Raw genomic sequence first — 17,494 nt, forward strand, 5'->3', positions numbered from 1 at the left:
ACTTTAATGATTCCTTGAGTTTTTCTCTATCACCACAAGCAGATTGACATTAGGGCTGAACAGTTCATCAACATTGTCTCAAACTTGCAACATGCCCCACTGCAATTTTCTGATCGCAGAAGGCGCAATATTTATGTGACAATTTTTTTTATTATTTGTTGTTGTTCTGCAGAGAAGTCCTCACCTACACATTATATACTATAGTCTAAGAAAACATCTTTTTTGGTACAGATCAATTTTAATATGTTTTTCAATGAAAATGAGAATAATAATGTAAAAACTTATCACAAATAGATTTTTTTTCAAATACTTTAAGCCCTGGTGCTTTTGTGTGAAATGTCATGTAGTACAAAACTCAGTCTCAGTCTTTTTGTGTTTAGTGCTAATTAGCAAATGTTAGCATACTAACACACTAAACTAAGATGGTAAACATTACATATACCTGCTTAACATTAGGATGTTAATGTGAGAATGTTAGCATTTAGCTCAAAGCTGTGCATAGGTAGCCTACATCCTCACAGAGCCTCTTACATGATGGTAGTTCTCTGTCTTGTTTAGATTTTTACAAGAGCTTTAGCTGCAAGAGCATATAACCATATAGAGTCTGGCAGGTGTTGGAGCCGACCATTGTTTTTATTCATGTACACAAATGAGACATTTGTTGTCCATCAGGCTAACAGAGATTCCCACACAGTAGGTTAAGGAAGTGGGAACTGAAGTTCAAAACATTAGGATTCATCATTCGGGGACTGTAATTGTAGAAAATTGCTCAGAATGTTATGGAAATCCATCCAACAGAGTAATTGTTTTGTTTAAGTGACCAACAAACCAAGCGACCTTGCCATCCCAGGGGCCAAACTATTTAAAGCACAAGTTGAAAGATGATTCACTATTTTTGGACACTGTTTGTGTTTTTTGTTGCAGAGAAAGATATTTGTGTCGGAGTGACACATTCCTCCAGCCTCCTTTTCTGGCTTGCAGTAAACTCATTCCTCTACCCCTGTGATGTGGCAGAGCCGGAGGGCTGGACCTTTAATGCTGTAGTAGTACTACTGCAACACTGACCACACACACACACACACACACATACATAACACAGTGAGCTCAGGTAAACTTCACAAAGTAGATTATCTGTGCTGATTCTCTTTGAAGAAGATGGATCTGGCCGGATGTTTTTGGAGAGATATGACATAGTGCCGTCTCACTGATAGGCTCACACACTGGAGGAAGATTCTGTTCTTGTTTTTAGATAAGTGTGGGGAGAAATTTGTGAAATCAAAAAACACTGAGAGCTTTGCAAACCAGCACAAGTTGTTCTGTCTCATCTACACTGCTACTGACACCTGACCTTTACAAGAGCATTTCTCGTTTTCACGCACTCGCTGTGCATTTTTGGATTTATTGAGATAGAAGCTGATACCTTCAGGCTCAGTCCGCTCTGGAGTGAAATAAACGTTGCATCTTACGAAGGTAGTGGGCTAGTTGCCATGGCAGCGAGTCTCACCATCCTCCAACAAGGACAGAGGCAAAGGTCGAGTCTCCTTTTGAGTTTGTCAACTCCTCACTTCCTGGATTGCAACAGTGCTGAACAGTGCAACAGTGAACAGTGCAAAACAGCTGTTTTCGGTTTCTATGCAAAGCAGGTCGACTGTGTAGGTTAAAATCAGTTATTGTACCATCAGCTGAGTCCTTGTCCTGCAGAGGTTCCTCTTCTGTTTGTTTCATCAACATCAACAAGTCTCAGATCCAGACAACAGGGCTCCTTCCCCCGTCACACAGATGGAGGAGGAGAATCAAAGTGTTTCTGCAGGGTGGTGGCTGGCTGCTACTAATTTACTGTACACGGCGGTCTGTCACTCGTGCCAAGTCGGCTTTAATGAGAAGATGCCAGAATGTGTGTGTTACCAGGAGCAGCAGTTCCCTCTGAGTGCTGTAGTTCTGAGAAAGGAAGTAGAGTTTGTCCTGTTTTTACTGTAAAAGAACTGTCTCTTTCATTGTCCTAATGGTTCATACACTGGGAAAAGAGAACTAATGATGCAAATTAAAACTACTTAAATTGGTCACACACAAATGAATTGTGTCTGTGTTTTCACTTTAACTTAACAAGTTATATGAATACAGTTGTTATAGTCAGATGTGCTACAATCTGATTACTTTCAATTTGATAGTTTGCATTAACACAGCCTAATTTGAAGGCAGATCAACTTAAAAGTTTCCAATTTTCCATCTCAGTTATTTGCTTTGGCCATTTGTTTTGGCGTTTCAGGGAAAGTCATTTTTTGTTGTACCTTAGTGTGTAGTTTCAGTTTGTTAAATATAATGAATATATATAAAATGTTACTTAATGTTAACCTGACCTAACAATAGCTGGTTTCGTTAACCGTACAAAAACTTGAATAACACAATTTAACCAATTCAGGTTGATCATTTTAGAGCTCATATAATACATTATTTGATAATAAATATGATTTTGTCTCGCATTAGACTTCCTGTCTGAGTCAACAAGAGAAAATGACGTTTCAACTGCAGGGGAAAAAATCTGGAAAAGACGTAGATGTCAAGATGTCAGACGTACAATACAAAGATAAATCTAACTGACACGCTTTTACTGAAATAAGAATAGGAGATTAGTGGAAGAGGATGAAATTTCAGGTTGTTATAATCCACAAAAATAGACCACCACTCAAAAATGACATGACTTCAAATACTGAAATATACTTTTTACAGTGTATAAGAGCTTAAAGATAGTTGATCTTATCCTAACTTGAAATCATTTTCTGCACAATTAAGCCAAATATGTTTGAAGAGTTATCTCTGGAATGTGGAATATATCTCTTTTTACATCTGACTTTTCTTATCTTAAACAGTAACACTTAACATACCTGCACAAGTGAAAGTCTCCAGCGCAGAGGTGATTTACAGCTGAGGGACCGGTGTTTGACACAGTTAATAACAACTCAAGCAGACAGAGCCAGGCTGTGGAGAGTGGACCCCCTGCAATCTTCCAGGATAAATGCCATATGTGGAGTTCCAATCTGCAGGCAGAGACTTCATTTTTAGCCATGCATGTATAATATGGTGCAGAACTTGTTGCTGGATGTTTTCTTATGATCTCTTAATGTGGCCATGAGGGGAAGCCAAGCACGTAATCAAGAGAGATTCCTGAGGCCGCCGTCGGGATTGATTGGTAATTTTGGGGCCGTGTTTAGAAAGTCTGCTCTCCCAAACACAGCGTGGGACTGTTTCCAGTCAGACTGTTGCTAGAGCTGTTGCCTTTAATTACGGTCAGGCTGTAAAAATAGAAACTGTGACTATATGATTCTGTGGTTGTTGTTTTGTTTTTTCTCTTTCTGTTTCAGGATTGGTAAAGATAAAGATCACTGTAGAGAAAATAAATAAGGGGCCCCAAGTGGTTACAATAAACTGCATCTGGAAGGGTACACCACATGTATAGTAGCCTACATACGGTTTTCACTCAAATTCCAGTTGTTCACATATTTTAGCTAATAAGTATTTTCATTATAAGTTAATCAACTGTTTATTTTTTTTTTTTATATAAATTTTCAGGCATGTGTGCATTATTGAAAAATTCTTGCAGCTAATCTCTCATACTATTGGACCGATCAGCCTGATTTTTTTTTCTTTCATGACTGTATGCTGCAGGACCTCTGTGATTCACAATTTGTGAAAAAAATTTTTATTACTTTTAGTACTGTTTCAAGTTCTTCACTCAAAAGTGAAAAAGTACAGGCTCTGAAATGTACATCTGTTTCAACTTGTTATGTCTTTTTTTATCTTGTTACGTCTGTCGTGTGTGATTTGTACTGATGAATACATCAGGGAATCGTCCTTTGTGTTATTGTCCCATTGAAATCAGTCTTGATTTCTTTTTCTTTTTTAAGGGGCTTTATAGGACAGTTAGAATTTGTAGAACAGCTGAGGACATGACAGGAAATGGAGAGAGAGAGAGTCGGGGAATGATATGCAGCAAAGGGCTGTAGGCAGGAGGCGAACCCACTGCTGCTACAGAGGATTCACAGGCTTGGTTCAGTGGCTTCCAAGCCACCCATTGTTGATTTCTTGAAAAGGAGGAACACAGTGATACAGAATTTAAAAAGATCAATAATTCTCCTCAAATGCATTAAAACTAAAATAACCAGCCTTTTTTGAAAGTACAGACATTTATGTTAAAAAAAAAAAATTGAGTAAAGAAAAAAGTTGTTAGAAAAATAATCCCTCAAGTAAAGTACAAATACCTGAAAACTAAACAAAGTAAAAGTAACAAAGTATCTCTGCTTTTTTACTTTCCACTTTTATCTGAATCTTTTAAGCTCCTCTCTACAGCTATTCGCTACACACGCTGTTTATCCATACAAGTTGGCCAAGCGCAAAGCTGCATTGATTTCTGCATCCAACCCATACATCAGTGCCACTTGTTAAAACACAAACACCAATTTAAGTGACCACCTTAAATGGAAACTAATAGCTTGTAAAATAATGAGAGCACCTACTGGCCCCTGGCAATTTACTGCCATATATGGGCATTTGCCGTACTAGGCCGCGCATCTAAGTACACGCTTTTCTCATGCGTGTGTGTCTCTGTGTGTGTGTGTGTGTCTTAGAGAGCTGTGAGGTCAGAGAGGGGTAGATTTAGGCTACTGTAAACAATGCCAGTCACTCCATTAAATCAGTCTGTGTGCTCTATCTAAACACTGACGCTGTACCATCTGTGGCCAGCTGGTTGGCTAACATCCTCGCTAGAGCTGATCATCAACTGGATCATTAGCTGGATAATCAACTGAACTGTCTGACACTCTCTAATATTTGGCCTCCAGCTGTTTATCATGAATGTATTTGCAGCAATGAATATATATATAGTATGCCTCGTGTATTCAATATCCTGCGACTGATGAGTTATGACAGGAGCTGTCTCTCAGTCTATGAGACAAACTGAAGCTTATGGATGGTTTTTGGAGAGGCTTCAGCTGTCTAGATGTCTGCCTGTGTTGATTTAACAGTTTTAATTACTTACACTCCAGTGTTTACAACATTTCCTTTATATTCGCTGTAAAGAAATTACTATTTTTTGGGGTTTTTTTGTTGTTGCTACATTCACAAATGTTTCACAAGACAACATGGCATTTGTATCAATTGTATCAAAAGTCCCACCCCTTTAATTAAGGGTTAATTAGAATGGGGTATCTTTTAAAGGGTTTAAGCAGTGATTATCCAATAGTGTTGTTTTTGCGATACTGTTATTTTTGCATTGTATTTATTTCACATAGCTCAATATTTCTCCTTTCTCCTGCCACTTCAATACTGTCCCTATCTGCAGGAAAAAAATGATGCTGTCAGCGTTTACTTGAAGCATGAGATTTCTTGTGATAATCTCTGTCATCGCTCTTATTTCATTTGCTTACAGTAAATGTTGTGATGTTCTTGTTGTAATGGACATTCTCTCTCTCCCCCTCTCTCTCTCTGTGTCTCTTTGTTCTTCAGCTCTGGGCAGCAGCCCGGCGTGCGAGCGCAACAACCCACCCAGTGTGCAGGCGTGTCTGAGTCGGGCAGGCGGTGGGACTAACAAGAGCAGGGGAGGGGTCAATGGAAGAGGCCCTGGCAACAGGCCTCGGTCGCTGTCGAAACCACAAGGTACATAATGACAAGTCACAACAATTCAGCCAGAGCGGGAGCGCCAGTGGACACAGTGTATGATTCACACCAGACGTCATTGCAAAACTATCAGCATGCACATGATAATTGTCTCAGAGTGACCTTTCTCCGGCTTTCACATTGTTCCTCTGTGCTTCTTTACTGTGCAGAAACGCTGTGTTCTCTATAAATTCAGCCATGCCCGGGGACTTAAAGTATATTAGTGGCAGAGGAGGTTTTCAGATCCTTTATGTGGATCAGTGCCACATAATTTACTTGCTGATACCAATACCAACATTTCAGACTGTATCAGATGCCGATACTGACACAGGTATTTATATTGGAACAACCCTAATTCAAAGTACTAATATTGCACAGAAATACTCTGAAATACAAGTAAAACGGCATTGTACTGCACTGTAAAATACTGCATTGAAAATATTACTTAAGTAAATGTATGAAACTGAAGTAGGATTTTATTGTTGTAGTTGGTTGAAGTGGAGCTCATTTTTAATTGTTTTGTAAAGGGCTGTTTTCTTTCAGGATTAATCAGATTATTTCCTCCATTAATCGATTGATTTTAAGGTTTGTAAAAATTCTGAAAATAGCAACAAATGCTGTCATAATTATCCAGAGACCAAAGTGACACCTTCACAATTTATGCCTGTTTTTTGCAACCAATAGTCCAAACTATATATTGGTCGTCTGATATTTGGCCTGTCACAGCTATATCAGTCTGTATCAGTATCAGTATGTATGTTTTCCATTGTGCACCAATATGAATATTTTTAATAATGAAAAAATATTGAAAGGAAAGGCAGCAAATCTTCACATTTGCAAAGCTGGAACCATGAAATGTTCTTGTTTTTTGCATTAAGAATAATTTAAACCAGTATAAAAATAGTCAACTAAAAAGCTGTTATCAGCTGTTATATAGTTTAATTTATAACAAAATGTGGTCATGTGTAATATTCTCAATCTCAATTTGCCAAGTATCTAGAAAGTAAAGCTGCCAAATAATTGTAGTGGAATAAAAAAAACAGTATTCATTTTAGTGGAGTAGAATGAAAACACTCAACTAAAGTACAAGTATCTCAAATTTGTGCTTAAGCTCAGGATCAGGCCACCACAGGCGGTCAGTGAAAACAGGAATAGAGTTATATAAGTTGTCTTGGGATCAGTGAACCCTGTGCCTCGTTCCTCTTTTGTTTGACCTGAGTAAATCATTCTACACAGATAAGCTCTGTTGTCTCTGCTGCTGTAATTCATGCAGGGACTTCAATTCCTAACTCATGATCTGTGGGAAAAAACTGCTCAGTTACTCTGTGCTCAGCTGGGTTACTAGTTTGTTCCTCTTAGGATGTTTAATTCGACGCAGTGTCAGTTGGGGTATCTTATACCACCCCCTTCAGGCTGAAATCAACATTGCAGCGATGTTTTCCCTACCAGCATCCAAATTCAGTCACTAATAATAATACTAATAACAATAATAAGGACTTTACAAAACATAAAAACAAAAAAGTACATCATAAATAAAGTAGAACAGATGCAGTAAAGTGAGGTATGAGAAATTTAAAGTAAATACAAACAGAAGAATATCCAATTCAAGAAAAGGCAAATAAAAAATGAATATTCCAAATTTTCCTCTGTCTTCTCTCCAGTGCCTCCAAAGCCACCACATCTCCAGAGCCCGGTGACAGAGCTCTCGTCCCCGCTGGGCCGCATCCAGAAACCATCGCTTAGAACGGTCATGGAGGGAGGAGGAGGAGGAGGAGGAGGAGGAGGAGGAGGAGGAGGAGGAGGAGGAGGAGCTGTGAACCGGGATAAAGTCAGGGAGAAACACTCCAAAGTCTCAGACCTCATCAGCCGCTTTGAGGAGAACAGGTAGGGGCTCTTTATTCCCCGGTGCTGTGTGATGTTCCCCTTCATGGAGAAAAACTATCAGGAAACTATACAGTGTAAAAAACAAAAGAGGAATTTCTCATTTTCATTCAATGCCAATCTATTGTGTAATAATATTCAGTGAAAGTGGCTCCTCAATATCGCTCTTGCTTGAGAATTTTCCCTGATCACTCTTACAATGACAGATGACTAAATAACTGCATCCACGTCACCTAATGGCTTTTGTAACAAAATTATTCAGGCTGTTGTAATCACGGTGACGGAAAACTTTGTCTTTCCTAACGTTTCCTATGCCGGTTATTTCAAGGATGAAAAGCAGAAGTCCCTCAATCAAAGTCTTGAGCCTGACTCATTGATAGTAGCCCAGACGAGAGCTGTAGACAGAACAAGCTGAGATTAGCCTGTGCCCCACAAGCCAAGCGTTAGCCAGGGGATGAAAGGAGATTTGTACAGGCGAGGCGAAACACGGCTCCTCATTCAGTTGTGGGAGAGGACTCGGTGTTGCAAGATGAAGCCCGGGAGAATGAGGTAGGATCTCTTCGACTCACTCAACTTTAATGTCTCTACTTTGATCTTGTTGCCTCGCGGTGATGTGGTGATTTAAGCATTCTGTTGGCTTTTACACAAACTCTTCCCTGCTGAATTTACTAATTCTGATTCAAGAGTAAGTTAGAAGTATCCAAAAGGCTTACTAATGTTTCACCCTTTTTTGTGCGTTACATCTTGTTCTGTTGTAAGCTTTGATTAAAGCTGGGGCCTTATCTATGGGAGGGAGGCCTGTTGAAAGAAGTGAGAGGCACAATAATGGTGCCCTTGTCCCAACTGTTCATACAGTAGAGTTCAAAATATTCAGTCTGTAGCACTGATATGCCCGCTAAGATTTCACCCAGTATCTTCAGTCTAGTATTCCAACTCATCTCTGGCCTGGGATCTCTGAAAACAGAATGACAAAATCTAAGCGGAATCCCACGCCTTTCATCACATTTTCCAGCCTTGAAGTGAGGTTAATCAGAGCAAACGGGTGTATCTTTTTCATTCAGACTCTGCGGGGGCTGTGGGGATTAGCCCTCTAGTGGCCCTGGAACAGAAAAAAGAGAAAGGCCCACAGCTTCCGAGAACAGAATTAGCCTACTAATATACTAATCTGGTTCACATGGCACTTGGCTGCCTTAAAGGCACCTTAGAGGACTGCTGGCACATGGAAAGCGAAGCTGTTCTTTAATTCTCGTCTAGTTCAGCCTGTTTTAAAACACTGTCATGCACTGGAACATTTTCAGTGCTATTTATATGCAAAGAGGAACTGCGGTGCGCACCTACCTACACACACAGTAAAGTTGTGTGTGTGTTTTTCAGTTGCATCAAACAGTATCTGCCAATCGTGGTATTATTCAGTGTTCCTCTGAAGAGTATGGATGGTATTGTTTCACATCCAAATGTCTCAGGTGGCCGACAGCCCAGAAGTGATTCATCTGTGTAGTGTTTCACCAGCCTGTTGTTGTTCCTCTATTTATACTTACTTCCTGTTTCTATCGGACAGTGACAGTCGGTGCAATGCTGAGCAGCGCTGAGACTGTGTGGGTGATGTTTCTTTGCATCGGTAAAGGTTAGATACAGATATAGTATCTCTTTTCTGCAAGAAAGGATGATGCTCGACGGGGCAGAAGGTTTTCCTAAATCTGATTTGTGAGAGCAGCAAAGCTGAGCTAAGACACAGTAGCTAGTGTACTGTAAGACTGGAGGGTAATTTACAGGGAAACAGCTGGACACACTGCCGGTACAGGATGTCGAGCAGATGAATGGTGACATTGTACATGCACATGTGTGTTTTTCTGTCTTAATCTAGCTTCCATTCCTGCGCTGTATTTCAAATTGTCTTGTGCAAACTGTTTTTTCCATCTCATTCATGTTGAAGCAGACAGTGAAGGAGACGTCACAGCACAATATATAATGTGGGTTCTCGCTTGGAAGTAGGACAAGATCTGTCTCTGGGGAGGAGTGTTGTACCTCTCCCCCTCCTCCTGTCCTCCTCATTACTGTACCTCCATTCCTCCTTTGCTCACACACACACACACACACACACACACACACACACACACACACACACACACACACACACACACACACACACACACTTCCTCTGCACTACACCAGCTCTCAGCAGCCTCATAAGACCAAGAGAAGTTTGTGCATCTCTACAGTTTTATTTTTAACTCTCACACTCACGTGCAGAAGCTCTCTGCTTACCCTCGTGTCTCACACTCCCTGATCAACGCACCGGCTTTGAGCAGCTCGTGAACACTGTAATCTATCTTTTCCTCTCCTTTTTTTTTTTTTGTTACTGTAGCTCTCTCTGTGTTCTTGCCGTATTGACCGACTTCCTCCTTTGCCTTTTCCTCTGTTCCTCCAGCAACCCAGAGAACAAGAGAGACGGCTCGCCGCTCAAACAGATCAGCAAGTCGTCCAACTGCAGCCCAGCTCACCGCGCCCACCAGAAGCAGACCGAGACCGGCGGGATTCAGGATAACCATTCCTCTGTGCCGCAGGATGCCCACAAACTGGCAACCAACGGGGTGGTGGTAGCGCAGATGGAGCAGGACAAGGAGAAGGAGGACAAACAGGAGAGGAACAATGAAAGTGCGAGGATAGAGACTGCCGGGCTGGTGAATGGAAATATGGGGGACGGGAGCGCAGAACAGAGTGATGATCATTCACCTCCACACACAGACAGGACTGGTACAGAAAGCCACACTCAGAATGAGGACAGTGGGTCTCAAACAGAAAGTGAGCAGAAGAACGAAGAAGGGAGCACAGATCAGAAGGTAAGTACCTGCACCCAAGTTCTCTGTGTATTTCACTCATTCTTGAGAATTGAGACAAACCATTTTGGGAGTTTTTGTTTTTCACTTTTCATTATGCTGGAAAAATATATTATAAAAGATCAAACTCGTGGCTATTAAATGTTGTAATGGGGTCAACCTCCTAGTGATTAAATGTTGTATTATATAGCATGTGTTGCAGCTGAGGACTCACACAGACACAAAAAGGCATAGTACTGTAAAATAAAACGGCCCATTTGCTGCATGTCATTCCCCCTCTCTTTACCCCCTTTCCTTATTCAAAAAGTATGATGTATTATTTGAAAAGCTGATGCCTTGCAGAATTGACAAAATGTTTATTTTTTTTGTTTCACAGCATAGTTGTCATGAGTAGCCATTTTATTTTTTAAAGTTGCTAAGAGTTATCTTAATGCTAATCAACATACACATTATTAAAACATAATTCTGTTTGGTTTTTAGGGATATTATTTCATGAAATTGTTGAAAAATAGAAAGCTTACCAGCGCTTGAGCAGTATTCCACCTTTTTTCAAACTAGGAAATAAGACAGGGGTCCTCAGGTTATAGCTAACCTTTTTATGCCTGATTATGATTATTATGCCCGAAACATTTTAAAAAAATACATGCATTTGATATATACAAATCTTGAAAAAAAAATGGAAGTACAGTAGTAGTAAAGTAAAGTGTTTTTTTTACTTGGTAGAACATTATTTGTTTCACTTCTCAAGCGTGGGTGATTTCCAGCCTTTGTGTATTTAGAGCACGACAGAGCCGTCTTGTTGTGTTGACTCTGCAGTCACTGACGGTCAGCATTTATTTACGTACTGGGCTTTCAGTGAAATTAAATCTTCTGAACTAATTCAACTCTGGGTTACTCTAACACTGTAAGGGTAGAGTTACACGTGTGTGTGTGTGTGTGTGTGTGTCTCACAGAGGTTATTATCTGCGAGGGCCGAGCAGATGTCCAAAGCTTGAGCAGCTGACTTCGTGCCTCAGCAAACTCCCCTGTGGGAGCCTGTGGTGCCTGCTGTTGTCTACAGATTATAAGTATCTCACGTTCAGATCAATCTCCATCTTCTCTCTGTTGAAAACAACAGCAAGCGTAAAAACATATTTTGACTGGTCTTGTTGTTCTTACAGGGACCTTTGTCAAGTTGAAACCTAACTTTGGTGAAGAACTCGATTTTTCTTTTTTCTTTCTTGTTCAATTGAGTCAATCTGGATTCAATTTGAGTTGCTTTGCTCCAGTTATTGATTTCTAATCAGATCATTTTTGTGCTGTTTAGAATTATCTTGAGTATATTTGCTTTATCTGTTTGTGTATGCTTGTTTCACCTTAATTAAAAGCTCAAATTAATGTATGATTTCTTACGATTCATCAACAGACACTTAACTCATTCAGCGTAATGTATGTCCAAATAAGTAAGAGTCTGTTTATGTGTCATAAAAAATCATTAATATTCTTTTAGAGGGAGGAGATGTTTATTATGGTTAAATTGAGCGATATGATCCAGCGCTAAACTCAAACTCTAAAGTTTTGGGGCAGTGAGCTTTTTTTTTTCAAGTTAACAGCCTTAGCTTGACAAATAATTGACTGCTATAAACAGCTGAACAACTTACTGCCCAGGACATGTTGTTGATTGTTATTTTCAATTTACAATGTTGTGCTCGTCTTGCATCTTGCAGCCTGTCTATGTTTCCGTGAGTCAGGAGATGAGGGGGTGGAAACAACCAACTCAGTTTCAACCTATTTAATATACAATTCATGGCTTTAACTGGCTGTCTGGACTGCTGTACACATTTTTAGACATGCAGTTGTCACATAATGTTCTTTTAAGGACATTTATCAGACTTCACCCAGGTCCATCTGGAACATCATCTAATAGACCTTTTTCACAGCAGCCATATTGATATGAAATAGTAATAACACAGGTGTTACCAATGATACTAATTCAGATCCCATTCCATTTAGTGTAGCAGAGCCTTTCCAGTGAGCCAACATGCACAGTAGCAGGACCCTGACTCTGTTTGACCTCAATAAGTATCATTGGTAACACCTGCGTTTACTATTTCGTGTCAAAATCGCTGCTGTGAAAAAGGTCTGTTGTTAATACTGATGAATCTGTGTGAACTGTAAGTAGCTTAGCTGTTCAAGGCGGAGCTCGTTTTAACTACTTTACATCCAGTAAAGTAATTAAGTCTAGTGTTTCCCAGCCTAGGGGTTGAGGCCCTCCATAGGTCCAAAATATATACCTGAGGGGTCTGCCACGTAAATTATTGTTAGTTAGTTGGGATTTTTTTTTTCTAATATTTACATTTTTGTGAAAAAATGTAAAATGTAACCTATTTGTACCTGGAGCGGGTATGTAAATGAAACCGTCTGAGAAGTTTCACTCTTTGGTGGAAGTGCTAACAACTCATAGCCAGGGGCCCCAATTACACACCGCTTTTCTTCGCAAGTAACAAGTCAAAGAGAGAGGGGACAACTGGTTTTATCTTTAACATTACAGTGAATTTTAAAAGCATATCATAGGCTCTTTTTTGTATCTTAGTGTGAAAAGTAATTACAGCTATCTAATAAGAAATACATTATTTTAATTTGATTTAAGTCCAGTGCTTGAATAAATGTTTTTAGTTACCTTCCACCACCTGGTCTTTTATATTGTTCACATCAAATTATTCCACTCAAATGCATTCAGCATAATTCTCCTTTGACCAGTGTGTATTTGAAAAACATATGAATTGCATTTGTCTTATTCTGAAGTATAGTAAGCCTGGAGAAGTCATTTCTCAGACACTCAGCACAGAATTAGCAACATCATGGATGTGCTGACAAATGAATTATATGGGTGTGTGAACTTGATTGCTCTTGGGCTGCTCGGACCAACATTTGAGAGGAAGATTCTGCTTCCTTGCGGTTGTGCATAGCGCAGAATTTTCTGCCTCTGGCCATGGTCATTGTGGCGGTAAACTGTCCTGCCATACACCATTTCATCACGTCAGTATGCATGTGTGATGTTTTGTTGAGTAGACTTTGGGGATACAGTTACAAACAAAACTCTGTTAAACATTTTCGTCTCAGGCTGATTTGGTGTCATTTCCCTTATTCTATAATTTCAATTCCTGCTCTCAGAGCCACTGCTACGCCGCAGCCCAGCCCACCATCAGCCCAGTTTTATGGACACACACATCAGTGCCACATTCTGCTGTGTGCAACAACAGCATTTAATAACACAAGGCTGCGCTCAAATAGCAGAAGAGTCATTGAGGCAATGAAGCCGAGTCAGAACAAGAAATGCATGATTTGCAATGAACATTTTCTCATTGAAATGCAGAAAATACAACATGTTGTTCCTCAGATATTCACTCTGTAATGATGGGGTGAATTTGGTCTTAAAATGAGACCAGTGATCTGAACCAAACAGGAACTTACAGAGAGACAGGAAACAAATGACAATGATGTGGGAATGAATAGTTCAAATTCATGCACCACAGACAGTTTGTTGCACACTTCTGCATTAATTCCACCTCAGATTAACTCCAGTCACTGTGTCGAAAAAGCTCATAAAACTCCATTTTCCTTTATGCTTTAGATGACAATGTCAATTACTCATCATTAGGGAAGTATTAGACTGGAAACAGTCATTATACACCTTGTGAACTATGTGACCGTCCTGCTGACGTCGCTGCTCAACAGAATAAGATCACTTTCACACTTGGCTAATTCATTTATGATCAGACGTTAATGTAAGATCCCCACACATGTAAAACCTCACAGTAATGTGCCCTGTGATTTCAGGAGACAAATGAACAGAAGCTGTTTAAGATCGCCAGCGAGCTCTTGCAAACAGAGAAGGCCTACGTGGCGCGACTGAACCTGCTGGACCAGGTGAGGAACTGCTCCCGTTCACTTCTGTTTTTCTCTGACCACATCACACAGTAGCTGACGTTGGAACAGCGAGGCATGATAAGTGCACAAAATGTCACCTTTTCACTTTGCAGTTATTTGTCACTTATCGGTTCTATGTGGTGTACGGCTCTCCAGGTATTCTGTGCTAAGCTAATGGAAGAGGCAAATAAAGGGACATTCCCCGTGGAGGTAGTGAAGAACATCTTCTCCAACATCTCCTCCATCAACCTCTTTCACAGCCAGTTTCTGCTTCCAGATCTGGAGAAACGTATGGGAGAATGGTAAGCTTCAGCCTGCAATGAGATGATAATAAATGCAACAGGGTTCTGTATCAAACCTTGGCTTCCCTCACATTGTCTCTTTATACTGAAGCCAACTAGAGCTGCAACGATTAATCAATTATTTATTGACTGTTAAAGTAGCTGCTAACTACTGTGACAATGCCTAAATTGTTGAGTAATTTTTTAACAAAATTCAGCTTTTTTAACAATTTCAGTCTCTCAGCTATGAATATTTTCTGGTATTTGTATTCGTCTGTGACATTAAACTGAATAACTTTGGGTTGTGGGCAAAAGAAGACATTTGAAGATGTCACCATGGGCTTTGGGACAAAGTGATTAATATTTTCACAATTTTCCAACATGTTATGGACCAGACAACTAATTATTTAATCAAGAAAACAATAAACAGACTAATCAGTATTCAATACTGGATTTTTTGGGGCCGATACCAATATAAGGGGGAATAAATTCCAATATTGATATATCAGCTGATATTTTTTCTATAGAATCTAATATACAGAATATCAAAATTATACATAAACATACTTCATACCTCAAACATGGTTAACACTTTTGACAAAGATATGTAATGGAGGCAGGATATTTTACAGTTTTACAATAAACTTTATTGCCCAAAATTATATCAGGGCACTGAAAAAATAAGATTTCACTGTCAGGCTCTAATCAATCATGAAAAAATTCTTAGTTGTAGCCCTAAAACCAAAACTTAAACTCTGATAAAGCTGCTGCAGCTGATGATGATGAGGTGGTGCCAGACATCTTTACCTTTAGATTTACTTTATATCCTGTAAATAGATTTTAAATCCTACTGTACTGACAACTTCAGGTCTCCACATTATGGTTCACCTCCTCCTCTCCCTCCCTGCAGGGAATCCACACCTCGCATTGGAGACATACTGCAGAAACTCACACCCTTCCTCAAGATGTACGCAGAGTACGTGAAGAATTTCGACAAGGCCATGGAGCTGCTGAAACAGTGGACTGATCGTTCGCCTCAATTCAAGGCCATCATTCAGGACATACAGGTACCACCAACCAAAATGCAGGGTGGAGAAATGCACTTTTATTTTTAGACAAAGGTTGGAGGACACAGACTCCTGCTTAGTGCTGCGTGAAAAGCATATTTGTTGTCCTGTTTTTGTTGACAACTAGCAGGGTTAGGGGTGGATAAATATATTTCACGTACACAATTATGCCACAAAATTTAGGAAGTGATGTAAAATCGACATTTTTTGGTTATTTCTGGACAGAGTCAAGAGGTCTGTGGCTGTCTGACACTTCAGCATCACATGTTGGAGCCGGTGCAGAGAGTCCCTCGCTACGAGATGCTGCTTAAAGACTATCTGAAGAAGCTGCCTGAGGACGACTCCGACCGACGAGATGCAGAAAGTAAGTCGACATACCCAAAATTCCTGCGCCAAGGAGTATTTCACCTGGGCTCTACTGCTAATGTAACCAATCTCCTTTTTGTCCCCAGAATCATTAGAAATTATCGCCACAGCAGCAACTCACTCCAACAGTGCCATACGAAAATCTGTAAGTACAGAGGATCTAAACCAAGACGTGATCTGTCTGACACATCGACACTCAACTAAAACAAATGTCCCATCCTCATTTAGGAGAATCTGAAGAAACTGATAGAGATATACGAGATGCTGGGTGAGGAGGTGGACATCGTTAACCCCTCTAACGAGTTCATCAAAGAGGGACACATTTTGAAGCTGGCGGCCAGGAACACCTCAGCCATGGAGCGGTACCTCTTCCTGGTGAGAGACACTGTCAAGCACAATAACACCTTCTTATCTAATGAAGGATGCTGCGGGGAAGTATGCTGTGGCGAGACCTCGTCTGCACGAGTCAGTTGATACAAGTGAATCATTTCAAGCCAGGAACACCTCTGTGTGAGGATACATGGAGGGCGCATGAACTGATCTCTCAATTACTGAGATTGCCAGATGATGTGATTACATCCTGGGTGTTTGTTATTAGCTTTAGGCTGAATGTCTCCCATCTGTGTAATTCAGGTTACCTGCCGTGTGTAAGAGGAAGAAAACACTGCCATTGTACATGTTCTGCCATCATCAATCAACGCTTTGTGTTTCTTTTGCTGCCAGTTCAACAACATGCTGCTGTACTGCGTGCCCAAATTCAGTCTGGGAGGCGCCAAGTACACAGTGAGGACACGGATTGGCATCGACGGCATGAAGGTCCTGGAAACGATCAATGAGGATTACCCTCATACCTTCCAGGTGTCAGGGAAGGAGAGGACACTGGAGCTACAGGCCAGGTACGTTTCCTGCAGAAATGGAACATGTAATGCAATAAAAGTTTATTTAAAGGTCCAGTGTGTTAGACTTTCAAGTACCTGTTGATCCTAAGCCCAACCCCTTTTTGCACTGTGCTCCAATAACATTTGAGCAAGTTTAATACCCAACTTTTCTGTAGTTAAATATGTGCTTGGCTCATCTATGTTGAAAGGAAAGTTGAATGTAGTTAAATGATGGCGACATCTACATCTCAAGCTGTCACATCTCAAGTTAACTAATGTTAGCGAAATGCTAGCTGACTAGCTAGCTAAAAATGATATATTGTTATGAGATTGTCTAGCTAGTTAGCCAGTATTTTGCTAACATTAACTAACTTAAGATGTAAGATTATATAGTATGTGACTTACAGGTCCCCCAGCTACATCTTTTAATGGTCATGTATAATCACCTGAAAATATGAACTGTGTTTTGGTTACTTTAGAATGAGACGTTTTTATTTACAGAGGTCGCAGGTCCTCTTCAAAGGAGGTTGCTATGTTTCTACAGTAGTTCAGATTGTACAAACCAACACTGGCTCTAGATATGGCCTTTCACCTTTTTGTGCACCTTTTGTGGTCACTGCACTCCT

The 17,494-nt window shown here is 40.2% G+C and overlaps 1 protein-coding gene across 2 annotated transcripts in view; it reads left to right on the forward strand.

Annotated features, from left to right (window-relative positions):
• The window catches only part of fgd4a (FYVE, RhoGEF and PH domain containing 4a), a 68,493-nt gene that overhangs the window by 46,327 nt on the left and 4,672 nt on the right, over window positions 1–17,494 (forward strand). For both annotated transcript variants that reach the window (XM_084734205.1, XM_084734207.1), the window contains exons 3-12: window positions 5,500–5,649; window positions 7,311–7,533; window positions 9,959–10,370; window positions 14,187–14,276; window positions 14,433–14,578; window positions 15,468–15,624; window positions 15,850–15,988; window positions 16,077–16,135; window positions 16,219–16,365; window positions 16,714–16,886. In XM_084734205.1, coding sequence (XP_084590331.1) covers window positions 5,500–5,649; window positions 7,311–7,533; window positions 9,959–10,370; window positions 14,187–14,276; window positions 14,433–14,578; window positions 15,468–15,624; window positions 15,850–15,988; window positions 16,077–16,135; window positions 16,219–16,365; window positions 16,714–16,886 — 1,696 coding nt within the window. The remainder of the gene's footprint in view (window positions 1–5,499; window positions 5,650–7,310; window positions 7,534–9,958; window positions 10,371–14,186; window positions 14,277–14,432; window positions 14,579–15,467; window positions 15,625–15,849; window positions 15,989–16,076; window positions 16,136–16,218; window positions 16,366–16,713; window positions 16,887–17,494) is intronic.

This window comes from Lutjanus erythropterus, chromosome 13 (assembly GCF_056507025.1).
Source record: "Lutjanus erythropterus isolate fLutEry1 chromosome 13, fLutEry1.hap2, whole genome shotgun sequence".
In the NCBI taxonomy this organism is placed as follows: domain Eukaryota; kingdom Metazoa; phylum Chordata; class Actinopteri; order Lutjaniformes; family Lutjanidae; genus Lutjanus; species Lutjanus erythropterus.